At 26.3% G+C, this 25484-nt stretch overlaps 1 protein-coding gene and 1 long non-coding RNA gene across 3 annotated transcripts in view; one reads left to right on the top strand and one right to left on the bottom strand.

Moving 5' to 3' along the window:
• The first annotated feature begins 210 nt into the window (after positions 1–210).
• On the top strand, positions 211–25083 carry LOC142325272 (uncharacterized). The gene is made up of 3 exons (XR_012756508.1): positions 211–1212; positions 2773–2948; positions 24946–25083. It is a non-coding gene; the product is annotated as an uncharacterized LOC142325272 (long non-coding RNA).
• Positions 23137–25484, bottom strand: part of Ranbp16 (Ran-binding protein 16) — an 85471-nt gene continuing 83123 nt past the window's right edge. For both annotated transcript variants that reach the window (XM_075366806.1, XM_075366807.1), the window contains exon 22: positions 23137–25163. In XM_075366806.1, coding sequence (XP_075222921.1) covers positions 25064–25163 — 100 coding nt within the window. In that variant the 3' untranslated portion in view covers positions 23137–25063. The remainder of the gene's footprint in view (positions 25164–25484) is intronic.

Here is a 25484-nt window from a genome sequence, read left to right as displayed (position 1 = left end):
TTAATAATTGTAGAAGAATAATGTAGATTTAGAAAAATAAATTTAATATTTCTAAAGTTTCAAAATTATAGGAGATTAGGATCAATAAAATAAATAATAATTATAGTAGAAATGCTTGCAAACATTTATAGATATAAAGATTTAATTAATAGACCATCTAGGTAAATTTTAATTAGATAATTTAAGATTGTACATTTTTCATGTGTTAATTAGTTATTATTCTAGTTATATGTTGAATTAATAAATCTGTTATTAATTAATACATAATAACAGAAAATTCATTACCTGATGGTAATTTATAAATAAAGATTGGTGCTTGAATACAAACAGATCGTTTTAATTATTTATAAGATCATACTTAATACATATTTTATTAGTTAACTAGTGTTTATTAACTTCTCAGTGTGTTTCTGGACTTTCGTTAAATTTATGGGTAAAAGTAAATAGTTGTTATAGAGTAGTTTTTAAAGATTATTGTGTTAAAATAGTATATATTTAATAGATATGTTTTTAATTAACTAAAAAAAGAAAATACGGATTATTATATTTAACGCTTTTTATAAGAACTATAATTAATTTGTTAAATATTGTTTTTATTTTATTGATGTTTAGTGTATACAATTTGTATTGTGTAATGTTATATCTATTTTAAAATTTCACTGTGTGATATGATAATCATATTCATGTATAGATAGTTAGATAGATTATTATTTATGTATCATATTTGTACATTTTTTTTTTAATAACACTGTGGTGCCATGGGATCAATGTTGATTAATTTTGTTGTTAAAAAAGAACTAAATCTGTCCATGACCAGTTATTATGTTTTTATTGTTTTAAGATAAGAAGTGTGTAGCTATTGGTACTTTATTATTACTGTTAGTAATATTTTTGTCATGATGATGTAATATTAATGCTGGCCTTTACTTTTGGTCATTCTTTTAGGTTTTATCCTGTAATAATATTTTTTTATAAAATTTATTACTAAAGTTTTATTTAATCTAATTAATAAAAGGAATATATTTTTAATAGAAGGCATAGAATGTTATTTTTATTGTTTGTTTACATAACAAAAAAAAAAAGTTTGATTGGGTTTTGTATACTGCACATTGCGTTGAGCCTAGCAAAGGTTATTTACAAGTTGAATGCCAAGGTTCACGAGAGTATTCTCTTTAAAGTTTCTGTGATCTTTTTCGTGTGAACATTGCATTTGTAAGTAGTTATATTGCGGAAAACTAACCGATTCCTTGAAAAACAATTTTGATTCCTTACCTGGCACTATTTTCATTTCTTCATTCCTTGTCATTACTCTCTATGTTTCATTGCATAACTACACATTATTATTTCCAAAGCTATTAAATCCTTAACTTTGATTCTTTGTGCATACTTAGTAAGATTTAGGTATATGAAAAAAAAATTGTATATTTGTTTAGTCGTGTTTTATGGTAGTAATATATAGGTAGTAAGAAAAGTCAAAAAGGCATTTAAAATATTAGAAATATTTGAGATATGATGTCAGAAATGTTTAAAATTAGATGTATCATAAGAATTTTGAAGGAATAGTTAGATAATAATAGTTAGGAACAAATAATAATCTTGAAAAAAAAATACATAAAAAAATATCTGTTTGTGGGTTTTACATTAGGACCAAGGGTTCACTTATTTATCATTAGAAGTGTGCAGGGTAAAAACAATATTGGGAGGCAGAGAATAGAATAACTGAGAATTTTTAATTATTACAAATATTTTTAAAAATTAGTTAAAATAGAAAAAAATGGGATTGTGCATCAAACTATTGAATAAGAAATGATAATTTAATTACACTATGTAATATTATTCTTCTACAAATGTTTCTAGCAGATTAATCATAATATTGTTATCATATATTAATTATATCCCATCAATTATAACCAAATGATTGATGTTTTTAGGAGCTAAGAAACTTGCCATATCATCATAGATCTTGGCTACACTTCTTCAATTCTGCTAAGTTTTGTGGTAATACCGAATTCTGCCAATTAATAATGTTCAAACCCACCTTTAGTTTGATGTCATTATTTGTGTAATTCTGTTACCCATATTTTGTCACTGATAGTAGATTAACTATTAAGCCAAGCCTATCAAAGTAGTTACATTTTATGTATTATTTACTTAGCTCCTTCATTATGTAATATTCTATGCTAGCTGTAGCTTTTTTCTTCGTTAATTTGATTTGAAATAAAAATATTTTTATGTATTATTTACATTTTATATTAGTATTATTTTAATGGATTAGTTATATTTTATGTATTATTTACTTAGCTCATTCATTATGTAACATTCTATGCTAGCTGTAGCTTTTTCTTCATTATTTTGATTTGAAATAAAAATATTTTTTTATAAGTTGTTACTATTCAATTATATTATAAAAAGACATATTTTTTGAAAGAAAAGTATATCATGGTTGTGTTAATTAAACAGGAATAATTAATAATAATATTTATGTTTATTTAAGGTACTAAATGAGAAACTTCTAGCTACCGATAGTTATTTTAACACATTTATTGCTGTTAATTTAGTTAATTCTTTTTTTTAGTGATGTTCTTTTTTTGGTGCAAGTTCCGTATCACCGGCAGGATGCATTGGCTGCTTGGTACTGTGTACATGGGAGGCAATAATATGTATTTTATTTATGTAACAATATAATATAGTTTCATACATATTCAAAAATAAAGTGTTAAACAAAGAAACAGCTAATTTAAGTCTCTTATGATTCACTTTGTTTGTTTAAAGCAAGCATCTACCTGTCATGTGTGATTTGTGAGGTCTGGACTGAATATGTTAATTTTTTTTTTAATTTGTTCTTCAGTCACAATAAAATCTTACTTGGTGTTGGGTCATAAAGTTTTATACATCCTTTTCAGTAGTGGATGGTTATATAATGTAACTTCAATAGGTTATGCAGCTAGGTAAGTTTCATTTTATTAATTAAATAATATATATATACATTTTTTAAAACTCATTGACTTATTTTATTCATTATTTATATTGTTGATAATATTAGCCAGTTAATTTTATTAGGTACTCACATTTTTGTCATATAATACTGATTAATAAAAAAGAGAAAATAATCGTTTTAGTGATTGAAAACGAAGCATTGAGTTTTAAAGGAATTACTATGTTACTGCATTAATGGACAATATATGCACAACTTCCTTCTGCTGAATTGCCTGTTAAATGGGGTTATCAGTTGCATAAGTTTTGGTGTTAGCATATTACATGTTTAGTTCATTCATTCTTAATGCAATTATTACAGCTTGAATTAATTTGTTCCTTTGTCATTGTGTGAAAACCAATGAAATTTCTTGTTAAAATTCTAAGATTTTGAACATCAAATGTATTTTTTCACCAGTATAAAATTTAATTTTACCTTGTAGTATAATTTAAAAAAGTTGCTAGAACACTTGAAAGAGAGGCTTATTTTTATAATTTTCCCTTGTTAGCCCTTAAATAATTTATAATTATAGTTTATTAACAGCTACAATTAAGTATTTGTTATAAGTATACTATATTTAAAGCTAAAACACATGGTTTTATCTGTCATTATTGCAATAAAATAAACTCATCATTTGATATTTTTTTTGCTAAACAAAATCTGTTGTTTTTGGCATAGCACCATAGAATGCATATAGCTGTTTATAGAGTGTGAATGGCATTTAATCTTTTCCATAGACTACAGAAACTATATCAGAAGAATACCTTGTTTCTTCTAGTTGATAGTGATGATGACATCATAGGTACGATACTACCAGAGGGTATGACACTACTCAATGTTTTGTGGAATTACAATCAGGGCTAAGAAGATGTCAGTTACATGACCTCATTAAAAACCATCAAGGAGTCAATAACTCATCATCCCTGTACCAGCTTCTTTGCATAGTTAGAATCTGGAATAGTAAGCCCCAACTACCATCTAAAGTGCAAACATGTCTAGTATTATTTAATTTACATAAATTATTGTAAAGGTTTAATAAATTTTAATAACCTATTGATAAGCATCATAGCTGTAGAATTATTATAATGATAAATTACATGAAGAACACTTGCTACTTTTTTCTTTCCTTAAGTTTTACGAATCTTTTCACATTGAGAATATCTCTCTAAAAGTTTAACACTTAGCTGATTTTATATTTTTCACTTAATGAAACTGTGCATACTGCAAAAACTAAAAAAAAACAGTGATTGGTAGGTTTATTAAACTATATAAAATACTAATACTTTTAGCCATTCTGTAAGGTTAATATGGTTTTACAGTTCCTGATTCATAACTGTGAATAAACCAGCTGTTTAGTTTGTTTCTGTGCTCAAAAAGCTGTTATGGAATGATTATTTTTATTTTTATTTGTATTAAGGGGTCATGTTGTGTGGGTTGTATACAAGGGGTCTATTTTTGAATTGTCTGACTCAACTGGTGAATGAACATCAGACATGTACTGGTTCAGTTTTGATTAAAGATTTGGTTACTTTAATTAAATTGACTGATGGTTTCAAAGTTAAGTATTTTATTATTAAAATTAATTTTAGCAATAAAATTTGTTACTTGGGGCTTAATTAATAACATGCTACTGGAGTAAACAATGCGCGATTAGACAAGACGAACTGCTAAACTGCAATTTTGAATTTACAGCCTCTTGTGAGGCAGTGTAATCTCAAAATATAGAAAGGAATCCATCTTTGTTGCTTTAGAGAATGTTTTTTCCATTCAATTTTTTCAAGAATCACCTTAATTAATTTGGACTTTGTTATTATTGGAATTTTCTGAATAAAAATCAGAATTCTTCAAACAACGTGAAAATAGTTTTGTTTCACTTCCCTGCTTTAAGTGAGTATTTGTTTTGAGATAATTTAAGGTATGCAAATTCTTAAACGAAGTACGAATCGATCAATATTTCATTTTATTTTTTTCTATTAGTTCTAGAAAAATTATCTTCATGAAAGATATTTGTGTTCTTGTATATAAATTACTAACTTTAACTTCTTTTTAAGCCCTACATGTTATTCTTTGATCAGGTTGTGAAGGTTTGTTTTTCTAATTTTACTATTCCAGAAAAGAAAATTATTATCTTTTAATGAACTTGATTATGAAAATGTATGTGAATACTTATTAAAATACATAATCTGTTAACACATAAAACTGTTTATATCTTTTTGCAGAATATTTTATTTAATACTGGTATTTATTATGATTTTAATTACTATGTAATAATTAACAGCTTTTGAATTCTGTTGATTGAATTTTTGTTAATTGTTAGATAATTATGAGCACATTATAAACCAGTTAATAAAGATTCTAGTGAATAGATAGTACTACTTAATTTCTTAATTTGGTCTCAATTTTTAGAATGGGTGTAGGTCTAGATGAAAAATGATAAAATTTTCATAAAGTATACATATCTATAATTTATTATCTGCTTCCCAGAATAAATATTTATTTATCTAAGAATTAATTCTGGCTCCAGAAAATCTGTTTATTAGATTATTTCTAAGTAAATAATAATGCAACACTAAGCAATAAAAACTAAGCAGTTTTACTTTTAGGAAAGAACCTGTGCACTGAAAAAATAAAAGTGTTGTTTGTTCAAGTTTAAAGTAATTGAAAATAGCCATTTATTATTTTTTATTTAAATTTACCAGTAAAGAGTGACTTTTTTTATCATTATGTAATCTAGTAGGTAGTAGCTTTGTTAAATTTTTTTAGGATTACTATATTCATTCAAACTACTTTTAAGTTTTATTTTCTGTTTTTTTTTTTCATATACTGATTCTTTCATAAAGCTCTTTTTTAGTTTTAAATCCTACTTTGGTATATTATATTCTATTTATTTCTTATAATATAAAATTGTTCTAAGTAACATGTAACTAGTCAACTTATAACAAAATTTACACTAAAATTAAGACTTCATTAAAAACATTGAAATTTGATATATTTTTAAGATTTGGTTGTAACTATTTACCTTAAAAATAATTATTTACACTCAACTTAGCCACAGAAAGACTAATAAAATATAAAACAAATTTGAAAACCCTAAAAGCAGGAGAAACATCCATCAAAGGAGTTGAATTTATTTCTAAAAAAAAATTGTTCAACTTCTGACTCATGATTATTAAATTTAGTACTTTCCAGAAGTAAACTAATTGCAAAGTAATAAGCACCACCTTTTCAATCTTTGTTTAAGAAGGAGAGCATCAGTATCTTTGTTTTATATCTATGAAGATATTTGATATTGTAATTATTATTGTCCTTAACATAAAAACAGCCAGTTAATTGCATAAATACTAGAAAAATTAAAAACAGGATAATAATATTGCATAATTCAGTCTTTGAGGATATTTTTGTTAAATATATGTTTATACATTATACAAGGTCTGTAAATAAATTATTGAGAATAGATTTTTTGGCAGCCAAATTGGCAACACTGTAAAGTTACTAGTAAACATATGGTTATATGAATAGTTGATTTTTATTAGGTACTAATATTTTAGTCTATTGTTGCCACGTGAGATGTAAACAAACTTTTTGTGAAACAAGTTTTTGTTGTGTGCTACAAAAATGAGTACACTGCACCCTCAATTAATGAGTTTTTGGCAAAGAAAAACATTCCTGTAGTTCCTCAACCACCTTATTCACCTGACTTATGTTTCTGTGACTTTTTCCTGTTCCCTACTTTAAAAAAACACCTCAAAGGCACCATTTTGGAACAGTAACATAAAAAAAAAATGTAACTGACTATCTGAAGGATATACCAGTTTCTGAGTTTCAACACTGCTATGAAGAGTGGGAAAACCATTTGAAGCATTGCGTTGCTTTTCGAGGGAACTATTTTGAAGGTGATAGAGTCCATGTGTAATTGGATTGTAAATAAAAGGTTTTTCTGAACCAACTCATTACTTTATTTACAGACCTCGTATACATACATTTATCCTTATTAAGTATACATATACATCTGCTTCGATTATTCTAGTTCAAAAATATTAATCAACTTAAACGGGTTGTTAATATTTTTTTTTGTTTATTTTCTGTAATCTTAAATGGTGTTTACCTGCTTCTCTTTTTATAGCTGCTGATTATAACTTTTAGAATTTTACAAACTTGTCTTGAAAAGAAATCACTTGTCACATTGAGATATAATGAATAAATGTGAGTAAAAGGTGTCATTGAATTCAACTTCTCTGATTAACTAAATCTAAATTGGAGTTTGTATTTTATAAAGTTTATTTAAATGTAGAATTACATTTAAATTAAAAAAAGATAGGCCAGCTTTAATAATCTTATATATATATATGTACTGAAATTTTGATGAATATTAGTTTCTTTATTATAACAGTACAAATGACAATAATAATAATTTAAGTTTGAATTTGTTTGTTTAGAAAACATTTAACAAGATATAATTTTATAAATTTATTAGAGCTAGTGAATTAGACTAATTTGTTTTTTAGATTAGGTTTTTGTGTGTGGTAATGGATCTTAGTTATTATAGCTAAATAATTTGTTATATTTTAAAAATAGTTATAATTTTGTGTATATTTATCTTTATTTTATATAATTTTCTCGTATATTTAAAAAATTATTAAGTCATGTAATTTTTTTTTGTGGTACTTATTTAGTAGGAATAATTTTTTTTTTAATAGTAAATTTTTTAATGCACCATAAAAAATGCTAGGCTTACATATGTAAGGCTTCATGCTTAATCTATTCTATGTTGGGTTTTTTTTTTTTAATAAAGAAATAGAAATTCTATGTACTGATTTTGTAGGTAAATCTTGTAGACTACTCAATACCTACTCACTCAGTACCCACAAAATAAAAAAGTAACATGATCAGTACAAAGTTATTGGTTAGCAATCGCTATTTAATATTAATACTAATAATGTTTAAGTGTAAGATAATAGAAGTTTCATTAACAGTAATAGACATAAATCCAAAAGCTTATCAACTTTTTGACATACAGTATACATCAGCTTCCCATGTGATCCATCTGAGTTTCTCTTTCACTAGCGATTTTTCTGTCTCTTGCTCACATACATGTTAAGTCTTTCTATATTTTATATCCATCACCTCTGCATTTATCTCTTCACAGTACTTACAATCTCGTACTCCATGATCTGATTATTTTTTATATTAATCTCCAGAGGTTACTTATTTATTCTCTTTGACTTGATAAGTAGACTTATTTTCTTAAAGAATATTTTGTTCTACCATTCTATAATATTTATTTTTGATGAGGTTTGTTGCTTTTGTCTAAACAGTAAGCTTTTTTAAATGCGATTTTATTTTAAATAATTATTTAATACAGTTAAGAAGTCCTGCATTTCATAACCATATATAACAATCATTACTAATTCATTATTTATTATTCTATACGCTATGTTCTGGTACTCATCAAAATGTTCTCAACTTTATACATAAATACACTTTCTTTGCAACCATGCCAGAAGCTGTTACCTTTTTGTTGTAAACTTTTGATACAGTTGAAAGAAATTGCTATTTCTAAAAGAAAAAAGATAGTTTCTTCTAAATAAGTATAACTTTTAAAACTGAATTATTAAACTTAGTTCAAAACTAATTGTACCAAGCTTTACTTCTTTATTTTGTGATAGATAAAACCAGATAAATTAGATAGGAAAATTTTCTGTTATTAATTTTATTATATTTAAATTTATATTAGTTGTCTGTTATTAAAAAAAATACGTTTTTGTTTATTATTTGTATAAATAAGTTAATAAATAAATAGATAAATTATTGAAGACTGAAAAAAAACAAATTGTATGTTGTTCCTGTTTGGGTGTTTGAAGAAAAATTAAACATATATTTATTTTACACATAAGTAATTTATGTGTGAAAAACTTAGAATCATTCTTGTTTATTATTTTTATCAAATTATGTTATTAATTCTAGCCAGCCTAATTTTTGACTGGAATAATTTTAAAAAATATACAAGTTGAATTAAGACTGTGAATTGATTTTATCATAAACATATAATATATTTGAGATTAACACTAAGAAATTATAAAATAATTTTTATAAATTATTTTGTTACTGTAATTTTCAAAAGTCATATGTTGTTATTATTGTTATTAATTTCTATAAATTATAATGATTATCTGTTTCTGATGTAATGATAATAATAATTGTTATGATACAATAATTTATTATTTTGTGTATGTATGTGTGAGTGTGTGTATGTATGTAAGAAGAGTCTTGTGTGTTTATTAAAATAATTAAGTGAAAAATGAAATAAGGTGATCAATACAAATTACCGTACTGTATTGATAATTACTGTTATTATATTTACTATGAACAACAATTTCAAAGCACAAAATATAGGTATGTTTTGCATATTAAATTTGTTTTTGTATTCTCCCCTAAACTACTTTTTAACTGTCTTGAATAGTGGAAAGTAATATTTGGTGGTGGCCTTCTACATCACCCTTACAACTGCTTTAATTCTCTCTAGGAACAGAACAGGACAGAATGGTATAAAGAGTAGCCAAAGAAGGATAGTGTTACACAACTTTAATGGCCTTTGTAAAATATGGTGTTCAGACAATTTAAAGGAGACCAGCTATAGAATTTGGTCATATGAACATAAAAGAAAACAATATTTAAAAAACAGAAGTTATTATATATAATTTTTGTGTGTGTATATATATATATATATATTTTAATAATTTACATCCTGATAAAAACAATTCATCATTGAAGTAAAAAAAAAAAAAAAAACAATGGACAGATCCAAATAGAGAGAGTAGATTGGAGCTAGAATTGAAAATAAAACTAAGAAATAAATCAGTTCTAAATAAAAATAACCTTCCTCAATTACTTGTTTAACTTATTGGAGTAGAAGAATATCAACTCTAATTTTACAATTATTGGTCAGCATAATATATCTATCAACAGGAGTGTATAGAGCTACACATTCCCACATTAAAAAATAAAATGTAATTCTAAATTAATTGAACCCTTTTCTTGCTTTTTACCTGAACTTGAAGATAGAATTTATATGAATTAGATGCAGTCATGAAGAAATATGAATTAGATACGAATATTCCAGATCTATCAAAACATGTTGATGACAGTTTACAGATTTAAAAATTAGCATGCTTATGTGTAACTCCATAACTAAGTAGAACGACTTCGATTTTAAGACAAAAATACATATTTCTGAAATCATTTAATCATCTGATTGATGTTCCTTGATAGCGATATTTTATACAGGAAAAATGAATAGTTAAGTTTCTCTTGAGAAGACTTAAAGTTGAAAGAGAGACAATTAATTACTGCCTGATTCCATTTGTCTAAAGCTTTTGTAACTAAATGATTTTCCTTTCTAAAAATGGGTTGGAACAATTTGACATCATATCTGTACATTGCTACATGATATATTCCATGTTTTCCCCAATATTATGATGAAAATTAAGAGCAGCATTGGTACTGCAATGCTGCTGCAAGAGCTGCATTGGCAGCAGGATAACATCTAGTCCACCTACCTAAACCAACATAGAAACTAAATCCTTCCATTTTCTTTGGTGGTTTGGTATCTATCAAGTGCTGTTTGAAAATCCAAGTAAACTGTATATACTTTCCCTCATTCTTCTGGTTAATAGTAAACCCATAAGATGGTGGTAGTAGACTTACCACTCATAAAACCATTTTTTTTATAGACTGTTTACTTTTATTATAATTATAAAAATATAATTTTTTTAAAGATATTTAGATGTACTTTGGAGTACATCTAATTATCTTTATTTAGATGTACTTTATTTAATTATTCCCAGTTTCTGTCCCCAAGGACAGAAACTGAGAAAAATTAAGACTTAGAATAAACAAAGAAGTCAGCACAAGAGTAAAAAATTTTCTTATTACTTTCAAAGTGAAAAAAAGGAATTCTACCCAAACCCAAAGAGGATCTCAAATTAAGTTTCTTTATGACAATTCATAACTTCAACACTAAAATACTGAGAATCAGCAAAATGATATCATTTTATCAAATGTATTTCATCATTATTCAGACTGTTAAATTTCTGATAGACAGAGACAAAGTATTCTTCAAATCTATTGCTCAGTATTTTCAGATAAATATACCTGAACTTTTCTTGTTTATTGTTTCCACTGGCAGAAATGAATTACTCCTCACACTAGTGACAAATTGACAGACTTTATAAAGATAAAATTTAGGCTTTTTCATGTTTAATTTTAGCTTCTTATTTAAAAAAGTAAGAAAATTTTGAATAGAATTTAAAAGACTTTAAGGTGAGCATTCATTTTTTCATCTAGACATATAATAATTCTAAGGAAAATCACATTGGATTTTTTTGTTTGTTTTGATCTTGTCTTAGAAATGTTTCTGACTTTATGAAGGTCCTAATGCCACAATCTCCACATCCTTAGTATTTAAAATCAGGATTCAATTCATGTTTTAATTTGATAAAACATATCCAGCTGATTGTAACTGCCAGCTTGAATATTAAGAGAACTGCAAAATCTTTGAAATTTAAAAAAGATGTGATGCTACTGGGTGTCAGATGGGCACCAACATTAACCACAAGGAGACTTTTAAGTATTGTCCATGAATTAAGAGAACATCAACAGACTGATTACTTATTAAAATATTTTTTTGGTTGGTCTCACAATTTTAATCTAGATGTATTTATCGACTGTTTCCAGTTCACCGTAACTGACAGAAGGTAATAAATCTTAATAAACAATAATTAAAGACAATCAGATAGCAATGTTGCAAAGTAGCTGCAATAATCATACAGCCTGTTCAGTGACATTGTGAAATATCTGATAACTTTGTTCTCAACCCCATACATTGTGAAAATAAATTTATAGTTCCTTCATAACAAAAATGTTTGACATATCTTGTTAACTTGGTTTTTCTCAAATAAAAAAAGAGATCCAAACCAGCCAAATAAGTGGAAAATAAATAATCCAAATATTATTCAGGTAAATAGGACGAAAACCATCTCGAATGCTGTAATGAAATTGGAGCAAGAATGACATATTATTATTATTAAACTTAATTTAAAAGCAGTTTAATTTGTAGATTATACAAACAATAGTTTGTTATGATAATTTCATATAACAAAAGAAATATAAAAAATTTGGGACAGTTAATTTAGAGTTCTTGTCAATTTTTTTGGAGTAATGTTTTCATAAAAAATTCAACATGATGTGGCACTGAGTTACAGTAGCGGCTTGCATATAGGCACTGCGGAACTGCAGAATCCCCTATTTTCAGTTGATATTATCAATAACATTTAATATAATGAGTCTGTTTTTTTAATTCTTTCTTCATACTCATACAATATATAATCCTTAAGCTTAATCGAAGTAGCCATCCCCCAGTTCATAAAAAGAACAAAAATCTTTGTATGGTGCGCTTCACAGTTCCAGCGGCATGGTCTGGCTGTTATGCACATAGGAAGCTGTACGCAAGGCTGAGGGAGAGAGAGCACTGTCGCTCCTGCAATACCAACCCTTCCGTACTGGTGGAAGGTAGTAAATTTTTTACTCTGCATGTATATGGAACGTTCCTTGTACTAATTTAGTCAGTGGAAGCAATATGAAAGTGGTTTAGTTGTTTTTTTAGTAGTGATCAAATGGCAGAAAGTATAGGCTCTTTGATTGCTACATCTGTCCAAAAACACGCTGGACAGGCAAAAGAGAAGTAAAAACTAATTATGTATTTGTTTCTGTGGACATAGAAATATAAATTAAGTAGCATTGGACTATAGTGTTTTTAAGTGGACATTTTATTAAGTTATTATCTAATAATAATAAAAAAATTATCTATATTGACATTTTATTATTTATTTGATTAAACCGAAAACGGTTTTTAAGCACAATGTGCTGTAAAACTGTGTACCATATTCTTGAATGTAATAAAGTGTAGAATTAGATTATTATCCTGCTTCCAGCTATTCTATTCATTTTTTCCAGTTCTTTTATTTTACAGAAAACTTTAACTATGGCCTTGAAAAGGCCCAGAAAAAATTTTCTGGAGCAGTACTCCCATTAATTTTAGCTATGAGCCACCACTGCTGAGATATGTTGTTAATTAAAATAATTTAGGTATATTAATAACTCATAAATGAGAAAAGTTGAAGAATAAAAGCTTTTAAAATATGAAATGAAGAATGTTAAAAGTTAGCTGATTGCATAAAGTTTGAAATAGTGATTCTAAGGGAAACTAGCAAAAAAGGAAGACTTAAGAAAATTCTTGCTAGAAAACCATTGTTAGGTACATTATTTGGGCACCTGGGTTATTTTCAGAAATGAAAAGAAGTATAACATGTAAAAATTGATTTGATGACAAATCTTAAAGAGTACAAATATGTTATCATGTTGAGTACAATTACCACTGAATATAAATGAGTAGAGAAGAAAATAAAAACAGCTTATTTAAAAAAACAACACATTCAAGTTTCCAGTCCAATAAAAAATGAGCAGTCTCCATGGTTTTTGTAATTTCAATGAAAAGGTTTTCTGTAATCGGTGAAAAGAAATATGATTTCTTTAATTTATCTTTTGTATCTACAGAAATTTCAGCTCAAAAACTATGCTGATGATGAGAAAAGGGATAAAAAAGTTTTAGGTTTGTGCATTAATTTTTATTTGTAAATCCATGTACATTTCAGAAATTACATCTAAGTTAGTTTAGAAAATAATCTGATACATTATTTGAAAATAAATAAAATTTACAAGATTTTTTTATTATATCACTGGACAGAGAAATCAAATATCTTTCTGATAATTTATAATTTCTTTTATACAGTTTTGCTATCATAACTTTCTATCAATAACTGCTTGTAAGTGATGCAGTTAGCTTGATTTAACAATAATGACAAGAATCAAAAGATGACCAGTGTCTTAAAAAAGACGATAGTTGTCTAAGAACTCCTTCATATCAATAGATAAGTAAAATAATGTTGAATCAATAGGTTTTATTTTTTTTCAAATTTATTACCAAATTTGGTTAGGAGAATGTAAAAAATAGAATAATCTTTAATATCATAAGAGCTGTCAAATATTTTTGTTTATTAATAAAATTGTGAGGAATTGAATTGTATACTAAAAGTATAGGGCAGCTCGGCTCTTTTATTAACGATCATAATAATGCTTATAATTGTTTTTTTTAAAAGTAATTTTATTTTTTATTAGATGATATCAGGAGGTATTAATTTTTAGGCAAAGCCTATGCTGCAGCAAATCTGTGTTTAGTTACTGATAACTCTTACAGTGAACAAAGTATGTTGATTTATTTTACATCTTGTTATTATCACTATTTTATTAATTTATAACATATGGGACTATAACAAAAAGTATCTATTATAATACAAACTATGTGATTATAAAAAAATGAACATTTTTGGATTACATCAGACTATATTATTTCACACCTGCAATCTATATTAGTCATTTATATTTTTATTGAAATAACTATAGATTTGAGAAACATAAAATTCAAAGATGATCGAAATGGCATTCTCCCTCACCATGTTTCTTATCATCACTAACGTGCAATAACCTTCCCATTAAAATCAATGTTTGTCATAAAAATTCTATTACTTAAATTATAGCATTAAACATGATTACAAATCTGCAACAAAAATCAACTTTTACAAACAAAACTCATAATAATATTGCTTAATTAAATCACATGTTCTCAACTGATAAACATCAATGAAAATAGTTTAATTATGACTTCTTCATGTCATTTATACTAAAAATACTTCTTACAAACCAAAATGTTCCAGATTTTGTTGTCCACTGCTCATTAGTTTTTTTTTTTTTTTTAAAGTATTAATGTTTGTTAAAGGGAGTTCAGTCAATTAACAGTTTCTTTTTTCAGTATTGTAGTATTAAAATTGACAGAAATCTCCAAATCATACTAATTAAAGATGTTCTGCGACATCTTTGAATAAAATGCATATTAATTTTATGGAAAATCATGATTTCCTGAACTACTAAGCGATAGAAACTTTCACCTTTCATTTTTATAATCTAGAGTTAACTAGCAAAGAACTATTCATAAATCTAGATCTATTTTGACAATGTTGCTGAATTATCAGTGAAAATAGCGGCTCAGTAAGAAATTTAACAATTATCTTGTATCCATTTCAACTCCTTCAAACATGGTTAAAGGCATAGAGTATAATAATTGTATTTCATTTTATCTAACATATCCATAAGTGATGATTGCTAGACAAAGTTATATAGAAGGCAGAAAGTAAAGTAAAGATGTATACTTGAATATGAATTACATAGGATATAATAATTTTGAATTACATTTTATATCTGTTGTTGAGTTTCAATCGATTACATATTCTGGCTTAATAATTCAAACAAAGTAATAAGCTATGTATATTACTTGTAGTCAATGTATACATTGACTACAAGGGATCTCAATTCATCTTGTTGACAAGGTTCTCCAAAACTTCTAGGTCATCATACAAATTAACTCTCCTTACAAAATACTTTTTTGTCATGATGTAGGTTAAATTTTTTCTCTTGTGATTTGTATTAACTTTAGAATCGCTCAAGATATTTCAATATAGTATTCGTGGCCTTTCAACTGGAAATCCTGGTCAGGCATGGCATTTTTTAAATGCTACAAAATTCCATTTCATATCCCACGTACAAGTGTCAAGCTTATGTGGCAATATCAAGCAGCAAAAAAATATAAGTGGTGCCATTTTAATTAAGGCATGCAGTTTTTGTGAAAAGGCAGATACCATATAATATTTATGAAAATTCTGCGTAAGAGGTCCCTTCATATTAATAAATAAATTTTTGAATAAATAGAATATTGACTGAAGTATAAGTCGTAGAAGAAAAATGTGATTTTAAGAAGGGAGAAGTAGCATCTAAACTACTAGAAACTCCCTGTCTAAAAAAAGTAAAAAAAAAAGAAATATATATTTTAAGAAGTTATTGAAATACTGTTTAAGCAGATTCATTTGTAAATATCTTAGAATAAATTAATAGCATTTTGAAAAAATAAATTACAATATGGCTTCATTACATTTTGTATTTTCAGTAAATTTATTAGAAAAAAATAAGAATTAATGAAACAATGATAGCTCCAAACAAGGGTTAAAACAAAAAGGTAATTTTCTAACCAACAAAAAATATTCCACAAAACTGCACTCTTAAGAGTGTGTAAAATGAGAATATGTTTTAGTAAAATACCAGTCAGTTTACCGATTCATCTTTTTCATATCAACTCTCTCTTCCACCACTTTAATGTCTAAACTGGCAACTCTACCATTACCTTATTATATATCAATAACATTTTCAAAATAATATATTAGTCAACTGAAGAATTTGTAAAATTTGGCTAATACCAGGTTGTAGTTTTAAACATTTCATAAAAAGGAAAGCAAGGGAAATAGGTCTTAGATTACTGTAGCTTATTTTCATATTTATATTTTTACATGATAGAAAGAACAAATCATTCAGACCCTGTATTTCATTGTAAATACTTGTTTCATGTAGAAATTATGTTTTTGCAGTGTTTTCAGTGAAAAACAATTTAGTTTCAGAAAGAAATCTATCCATATGGAATTGGTTAAATCTTTATATAACATACAATGGCATAGAATGAAATGTATATATTTATGAATAAATTTGATAGCAGATATTGAAAACTGACTGCATTAAAAAAAAAGGGATTGTAATTATATAGAAAAAGAGCTTATTTATAACTTCTACAAGAATCAGGAAGCGAAAAAAAGTTAAGTGTATCTCCAGGACTGTTAATTAATTTCAGAAAATTAAAACAAGAATTATTAAAAAAAAATAATTACGGGTAAATTCAAAGGAGAAAAATTTTAAGGTAATGAAAGGTCTTACATTCATTATTGGGGAAAAATAAAAGATTTGTTCAGTACTTACCCACCTTTATTGAATAAAACATTTTCCACTATTTGGCCTTGTTGCATCAAACGTAGTTCCTTCCAATTTGAATAAATTACTCCCAATGTTTCTTCCATTCTTTCAAGCATTTCTGTACTACTTTGTTTGGCATACTGCGTAGTTAATTTGTGTTTAAGCAAAAAAGTAATAGATCAATATTATATATGTACATGCACATTGTAAGTATGGAGCGTCAGGCCTTTATTTTTGTTAAGACTCAGAAACACATTTTATTAGTTCACGGTAATATTCTTTGGTTCCTTAAATGACTTCTCCAACTTTCCACTGCTTATACATTGAGTCCAGCTTAAAGCCTCATTTCCTAATGCTGTTTTTAACATTTCAAACAAAATGGATTTTTCCAATTTAACATAAAATTTCACATAAATTTGCAGCTTTTGATAAGTGCTTATTTAACATGTAATAAAATTTGACAGACACATATAATACTTACTGACAGATGTAGTGTGACGACTAAGTAAAATATTGTGTTAAAGAGTATTCTTTAGGCTAATCTCCGATACTAACACTACATCAGAGAATGATACACATGTTTTTGTTTTATTAGCAGCGCTACCTAACAATAATTAAAAAGTTTGGGATTTTACTTGACAAACCTCAAACAGTTTGCACGTAACAAAAGTAAAATAAATAATAAAGTAAAGGTAAATGCAATACCGACAAGGGTAGTGAGAAGTTATTAAATAGGAAACATAATGTAACACAAGTTTTAGATTTAGTAAAATATAAAATATGGATGAAGTAATAATATCGAAAGCCATCTCTCCTGGCATAAGCCAGAGTGAGTCTTTATGGAGAAAACAACTTGCTAATATGGAACACAAGTTTAGAAATTAAAAAAATTATCTCCTTACCAGGTATTTTTCTTACCAAAAATTACCAATTCTTACATTTTTCCAATAAAGTTATATTTTGAATTTTTTTAAATTAGGAATCTTTTATTTAAAAACAGAAAATTTGATGATAATGTCATTCTGCTGAAAACACTTGAGTAATAATGATAAAAATAAATAATAATAACACAGTAGTAAAATGTAAAATATGAGAATGAACAGAATAGTAAAAATCATTTGTTAAACGACTAAGAAAACAATACCTGAAGTGGGCAGTAGTACTGCTCTTAAAAACGTTGTGGACAAACTGTGATACAAACCAAAATAAAAAGGCCAAAATTGAAAACATAATATTATATCAATAAATAATTTAGGAAATTGTATCCCAGGAGCAATTAGTAAAAACGATAAATAAAATTTATTCCGTAAAAATTAGTTTTTATCATTTACTACTTTCATTTAGCATTTTGAACTACTTTTGCTACTTACAACCCTATTAAGTAATATATAATGTTTAATTAGAAGAGTTAAATTAAGAATCTAATTTAACAAAATAATAGCAACTAAAAATGGCTGTAATAAAAAGGACAAATAGATTTATTTAAATAAATAAATTAATTAAAAATTATTAATTTAAATATAAAAATAAAATGAAAAAATTCACATAGTTAAAACAAAAAGTTATTTTTATATTCCTTTAAATTATAATACCAACACATATAAATTCTTCAAAAAACATTTAACTAATAATAAAATTACTTTTAAAACTAACAATAAAAAAATAAAATAGTAACAAGTCTAATTCTAATATTTTTAATAAAGCAGGAGTTTATAAAGTAGAATGTGTAGAGCAGAAATAAAATATTCTACACAGGCATGACAAAATAGAATCCTTTTCACGAATACTTACAGGTACATAAATAGACTAAAAAAATTAATGCTGATCAGATTAGGGAAAATAGCATATAATTTCAAACAAAGAAAATATGTCAATGCTAGAAGAAATCAATATAAACAAATTTAGATCACATATATTTGGAAAATATGCATAAAATAAAAAAAGAAGGAAGAAAAATGTAATTAATTAACAAGTAAAATTTGAATGCGATTGGCTTCAGAGGAAATAAAAGTATATTTAATTTTAATTCAATAATTTAAATAGGATATTTAAAAATATATTTACATTATGATATTGAAATTAGTTTTGTTACAAAAAGACTCTAATAGCAGCAGAACAGTTCATTTTATTTCATTGATTGAGAATGCAAATACACTTACTTCTCTGAAGTTTTAATATTTTTTAATTATATTTTCACTTTTTGTATAAAACAATGTTCTGAAGAAGCAGAGAACACTTACAGATCTCTTCAGAAGTATTTAATGAAGTCAACAAATAAAAACATTAAGTGATAAAAATTCATTTTTATAAAACATTTTAATATTTTTTGACAAAAAAGTAGAAAACAATATTATCAGCAAATAAATGGCAAACAGAAAATCAACAAAAATAAACCAGCAGAGGTTTTGGAGATGTGTGTCAGAATGTGTTAAACATTAGAATGTTTGATAGAGTATGAAAAACAAGTTTAAACAAGATATAGTAAAAATAGTGAAGGAAGACAAACACAGAATGCATGAAAGTTAAGTGATGAGGCAGAATGATTTTATGAGTTAATTGTTTATGTGCTAAGGCTAACACACTGGTGCAGAATAAAATTAAATATAAAAGTACAGCCAAACAACTGAAGACAAGAAGAAATACTGAAAACTTTTAACTAATTAGTAAGCTACTTTTTTTTAGCCTTCAGGACCACCTTTAGGTATTGCTTCAGCGGATGAGATGAAATGGCAGTTTTGTAGTGAATGAAAATGCCATGCCTGACTGGGACTTCTGGAGTAATTAGTAAGCTAATCAGAAAATAAATAACTCAACTTTATTTACATATTCTACCATTAACATTGTTCATGTAAACAATTTGTAAATTCGTTTAATCAATTATTAATCTCCTCAACCAGCCTGATACAAACACGTCAGCCTTTAGCCATTTCATATTCTGATATTTACAGGACATTATCTTTTAGCTGTTTTTTATAAGTCCATGCTTTAGATGTCTGGTTAAAGAAAAGACAACTGAGGATTTCTGAATAAGATGTTGTACATGTTAAACTGCTTACGTGTATTTAATACAAAAATTTGTTACAGAGGTCAGCCGCAAACTAGCAATGCCAGTGTGGTGTTTAAGGAAATGCTTACATAGACATCTCTACATTTTGCAGCTGTTATAGGGTTTGAAGCTTATCGACTGTGCTATTGTGCTGACTTTCTTATCATATTGTGTTTAATGAAAAGTCAATATCACATCTTAGAAAAGTTAATGTACTTAATGTCCATATCCCGGGGGTCTAAAAATCCCCATGAATTCTTATAATGCAAAAGGGACTTCTGAAAATTAAATGTTTTTGTGCGATACCCTGATGGCAAGTCTACAGGCCATTCTTTTTCACTGAAGCAAGTGTAACAGAAGTTGCTTATTTGGATGTGCTACATTCATAACCCTCTGGTTATGAATGTAATTTAATTTAATTTAACAAGATAATGCATGCACCTGCTCACTGGCATAACTCTGTATGGGATTAGTTGAATGAAGTGTTCTCAGACTGGTGCAGTTTGATTTGCTACCTACTGATCTTTCCAATTTGAGGCACAGGGCTGAAGCAGCTGTTGCTTCCACTACTCCAAGTTTTCTGGTTAAAATATGGAATGAAATTCTATCAGTTGGGTGTGTTGTGTAACAAAAGCTCCTCACACTGAACACTAGTAAGTTACTCTTACATCTCATTTTATTTGTAACAAGGTTGAGATATTAAATAGCTTTAAAACTCCTTATACAACTTTGTTCTTAATGTAGAAACACTATTATTCATAAACTTTCTTTGATTTGAAGAAATAATGTATTCATAAATACTTTCTACGATGGGTACTTAATCTTGTTTACTACTGAAATATGTTCCACTACATGAGTTTTAAACATTCTAGAAGACTACATACATAATGAGATTAATGTATATATGATTATTTTACATAATAATAAAGTGATTTTAAACATAAAAATAATTGATTCATGCTTAGTAATTTTTATATAAATAAAAAAGTAGACTTATTAGAAAAGGTGAAAGTGCAATTTATATGGTAGGCGAAATAATTCCTTATTATACCATGAGTATGCCTGCAATGCAATGTAGTTATGCCTACTGTCAAATCTCCTATTAGGCACAGTATAACTATGGAGAGCACTGCATAAAAATACAAGTGCATTTTATTTAAGAAAAAATTCATCGATCTACTTCTTGGTGAATTTAATCTCTCTTACTTGACTAATAATCATCATTTTTTCATCATTCAACTTAAATATTCCTTTGTGGATGCTTAAATGCAATATCTTAATTTGTACATGTTGCAGCAAAAAAAAAAAAAAGTCTAACCTGTTCACCATACATATGATTATTACCTCCCCCCACATAAATTTCTTAAGATGTTTTGGTTGAAAACTGTAATAGAGGAACACAATTAATTTTTGTTTGTACATTTTGTAGCTTTGAGTTTATTAATTAATTAATGATGAAACTAATATGTTTGTCTTATAAACAAACAATAAAGAATTCATTAAAAAAAAGTGAATTAAAACGGGTCTTGACTAGATTTCACTTTAAAAGGTTATTAAGGTGGCCTTTCCTTAACATACAGTTCCTTAAGATTCCTTAACATACAGTTGACTCCAAAATTGAGTTTTAAAATGTCAATTGGAGAATTAACACCAAAATTAAAAACGTCATTAAGAGATTTTAATGTGTACTATTTCTACTTCACACTCTTGACTATACATATATTAAAATGATAAGTCAATTTATTTACTTATCCTTATCAAGCCAGGAGAAAAATCACAGCTGTAGTAGCTGTGATTTTTCTCTCCTCAAGATGGTCAAATCACAAATTTTCTTTGAACAGATAATTTTTTTCAATATTGCTGAATATTAAAAATCAAGAGATGCAATGTCAGGATTTGTGGTCCTTCTCTTCCACAAACACACATACTTGGAAATCAAATGTCTAATGCCATTTAACGTAATGTATGTTGATCCTTCTATCCCATACCAACTTAATAGAAAAAAAAAATCTAACTGTATAAAGTCATGATAATTATTTCAAACTATGAGTATAAGAAGTTTGAGTCTTTCCATGTTGTCTTATGACACTGGCAGCCTCCCAGTGATTTCTCTTTAAATAGTCTAATATGTAGGGAAATGGACCACCTAAATCATCATACCAGAAGTTTGATTGAACATGAGCTATCGATTTAGTTTCATTTAAATAAACTCACTGTTGCTTCTGCCATGGCATCATCATGCCACTTTTGAGTAATTTTAATCAAGATTACAGACATGCTAAAAGAAACAGAAACTTTAACCTAACTAAATGACTAGTAATAATTATTTTAAGTTTAAAACTTTGGAGTTCCTTTACAACTATTTGAATTAACATTTGTAAGACTTATGAGAAAATATCCACTGCCTCTATGCTTCAAATTCTTCAGTTAAGATATTTCAATTACATGATTTATTAGTAATTGTGAGAAAATAAATTTTATTAGATAATGTGATTGGAAAATTTATTAACAAACTATCACCTACATAAATGCACTGAACTGGAAAATAAACAAAATCAACAATTACATTTAAATAATTTTTTTTTCAGTTTTATTTAGAAAACCATACGTAAAATTTTTATTTATTACCTGTATCGATAACACTGTACATCTTACTAAAAACCTACACTTACTTTTACTTAAAAATGCTAATTGAAGATTTATAATTTTTTAAATTCAATTTTTATTAGAATCTTTATTAGATTCCTGCTTATTAATAGGGAAAACCCGATATTCTTCAGCAATGAATAAAATTATTACACAAATACTAGATTTCAATTTTTCTCAAGACTGGGATGTCAAATGGATTTATAATTTGGATCTGCCGAGACAAGCATTGAAATAGATATAATAGAATAATTACTTTTTAGATGAATGCAGTGTTTATATGAATGAACATTTGTTTTATTATTTTTATTAAGTGTTGCAGACTTGAATGAATATCATGTTGTTCTATAATTCCTATCATCATGCTACTGCCTCATTTATATCCAATCAGTGCTTACTGCTCAATGTATTTTTTTTTTTTTTTTTTAAGCAAAACAAAATATTTAATCAAGCAACAATGACTAATTAACTCAATAAGAATTAATGTAAAAAATAAAAATGCCTAAAGCACAATGATTATAAAAATATATTTATCTCATCTAAATATAATACTCATAAATTTATGAATACTGCTCTCAGTTTATAAGTAATCACTCCAATGATTAAGGAGATAATAGCAATTTAGAGTAAATTAAACAAGAAAAAATATACATTTTTATACATTCATGATAATATACAATTTTAAATGTACATGACAAAAAAGTTACTGTTTTTAATTTTTATACTGCATTTAATATTCAACACACTTATATGTCATTTATATAAATTGATTGAAAAAAAATGAATTAAATGATATTTCTTGTCAGTAATAATAAAAAACTAATAACAAAAGGATATTAAAAAAATATCTTCCTTCTTGTAATTACGTATAACCTTTGTGGGCTTCAATCTTCAATATTGAAACAAACTGTTTTAATGAAAAAGTAAATTCCTTCATAAATTCATTATGTTTAAAGATTAAGAATTCCTTGATTTAATATAATCTGATTTAGAAACACATACACTCACACAGAACAGTACCATATAGAACTATTTTTTAAGATCCAAGTCATAAAAAAAGACATAAAATAAAAGCAGTAAGAGATGAAACCAGAAGAGTTAATATTTGAATTTCAGATGAAACATCCTTGGATTTTAAGTAAAAATTGATAAGGTCTAATATTCTAATACACAAAGAAACTCCTAATTCAGTTGAATCCATATCAAATCTTCACTTTACATAACGACAAACCATTTAATGATGAACTAAATAATACAGTGAAGTGATCAAAGAACAGTAGATAAAACTTTACAAAATGGAACGGTGAGATTAACAATTACAAGAATTTCCTTATTTTAAAACAGATTAAAAACTAGTATATAATTTAATTAAAACAATTTTAATCAAAAATAAATAAATAAAATAAAATATACATGTACAAATGTAGCATAAAATATGAACACAAATTTATATGAAACAATACATCACTATAAAAAATTATAGTAGAATAATTATAATTTACATTTACTCAATGATCGATTGGTTCATTAAAAACATAACATAAAGAATTGAATGGACTATACATTTCATACAACAAAATGTACTTTTATCATTGATAAATTGTACGAGAAACAATATACTGGAATGTTTATAACAAATCAAATTTTTTGCTGGAAAAAATATAACGAAAATGAATATTATAATGAACTGTTTTAACAATAGTGATAATTCAATTACTTTGTGAAAATGTGATACATGTAAAACAAACATTAAATAATAAAAAGTAATACTTATTTTTATTATTTTTTGCAGTTTATCAGTACTTTTGTTTGTTTATATTATTATAACTGAAATAGTATCATTGCATTCATTTATTTTTATTTTTTTTTTTGTAACAAAATAATAAAATTTAACACAAATAAATAATATTAATTTATTAACACACACTTACAGCTGCAAAAAAATAAACAATATGGTAATAAAACAATAATGATATAATCCAAATTAATAATTATTACATTATTAACAAATATATTTGTCTATTTAACAGACTATACATGATTATCATTTATTAGGATTATATTTTATTATTATATCACCTATTAACTGATAATCTCATTTCGTTTTCTACTATACAAGTTTATTTTTATTACTTTTTTTTGATAAAATAAAAACTATTCATTAAAGTTAATAATTATAGAAACAAATAATAGGCAAGGAAAAAATCATTAGACCACGTACACACATTCACAAGTATATAAAATAAAACGATCAGCATCATATGCACAGCTTTTCACTTTTTGTTATTTTTTTATTTATTGTTTATTTTCTTTGCAGATTTGCACTAGCACTTGTACATGCACACCGCACTGGCAAACAACATCAACCAAACAGACATGCATCAGACAGACTCTTCACACGATAGATCAGTCTTCAATTAAGAATCAAGCAGTCACTATGATGTCATCATATCAGTAACCCAATTGCTTGTCATATTAGGTCCTTTTAGTGAATCATTAATATCTCTTCTGAATAATGATAAGTTTTGTGTAAATCTATAACAAAAATAAAATCAGCACTTTCATATAAATTTTAGTTTGGTTGAAAAATTTACTATACAAGTATTATTAGCTATATTAAAAAGTATTGGTAGTCGAGTTGGCTGGGACTGGAACCTGTTTGGAGTAAAAAAAAAACTACAATAAATGCAAAAATATTTTAATATTTATTGTACTTATTACTGAAAAATACTTTTCACATTTTTTAACAAATTACAGACCTTTTTTTAGAATTCCTCTAACATACCCAAGGAATGAGAGTTTATTAAATTTTATTCTGTAATTTAGTTATCATCTTGGGCTTTATTTTTTAACTCA

The sequence above is a fragment of the Lycorma delicatula genome, chromosome 5 (assembly GCF_047948215.1).
Source record: "Lycorma delicatula isolate Av1 chromosome 5, ASM4794821v1, whole genome shotgun sequence".
NCBI classification, from domain to species: domain Eukaryota; kingdom Metazoa; phylum Arthropoda; class Insecta; order Hemiptera; family Fulgoridae; genus Lycorma; species Lycorma delicatula.
Note: the sequence above shows the minus strand (reverse complement) of the source record. Positions and strands in the feature narration are given on the sequence as shown.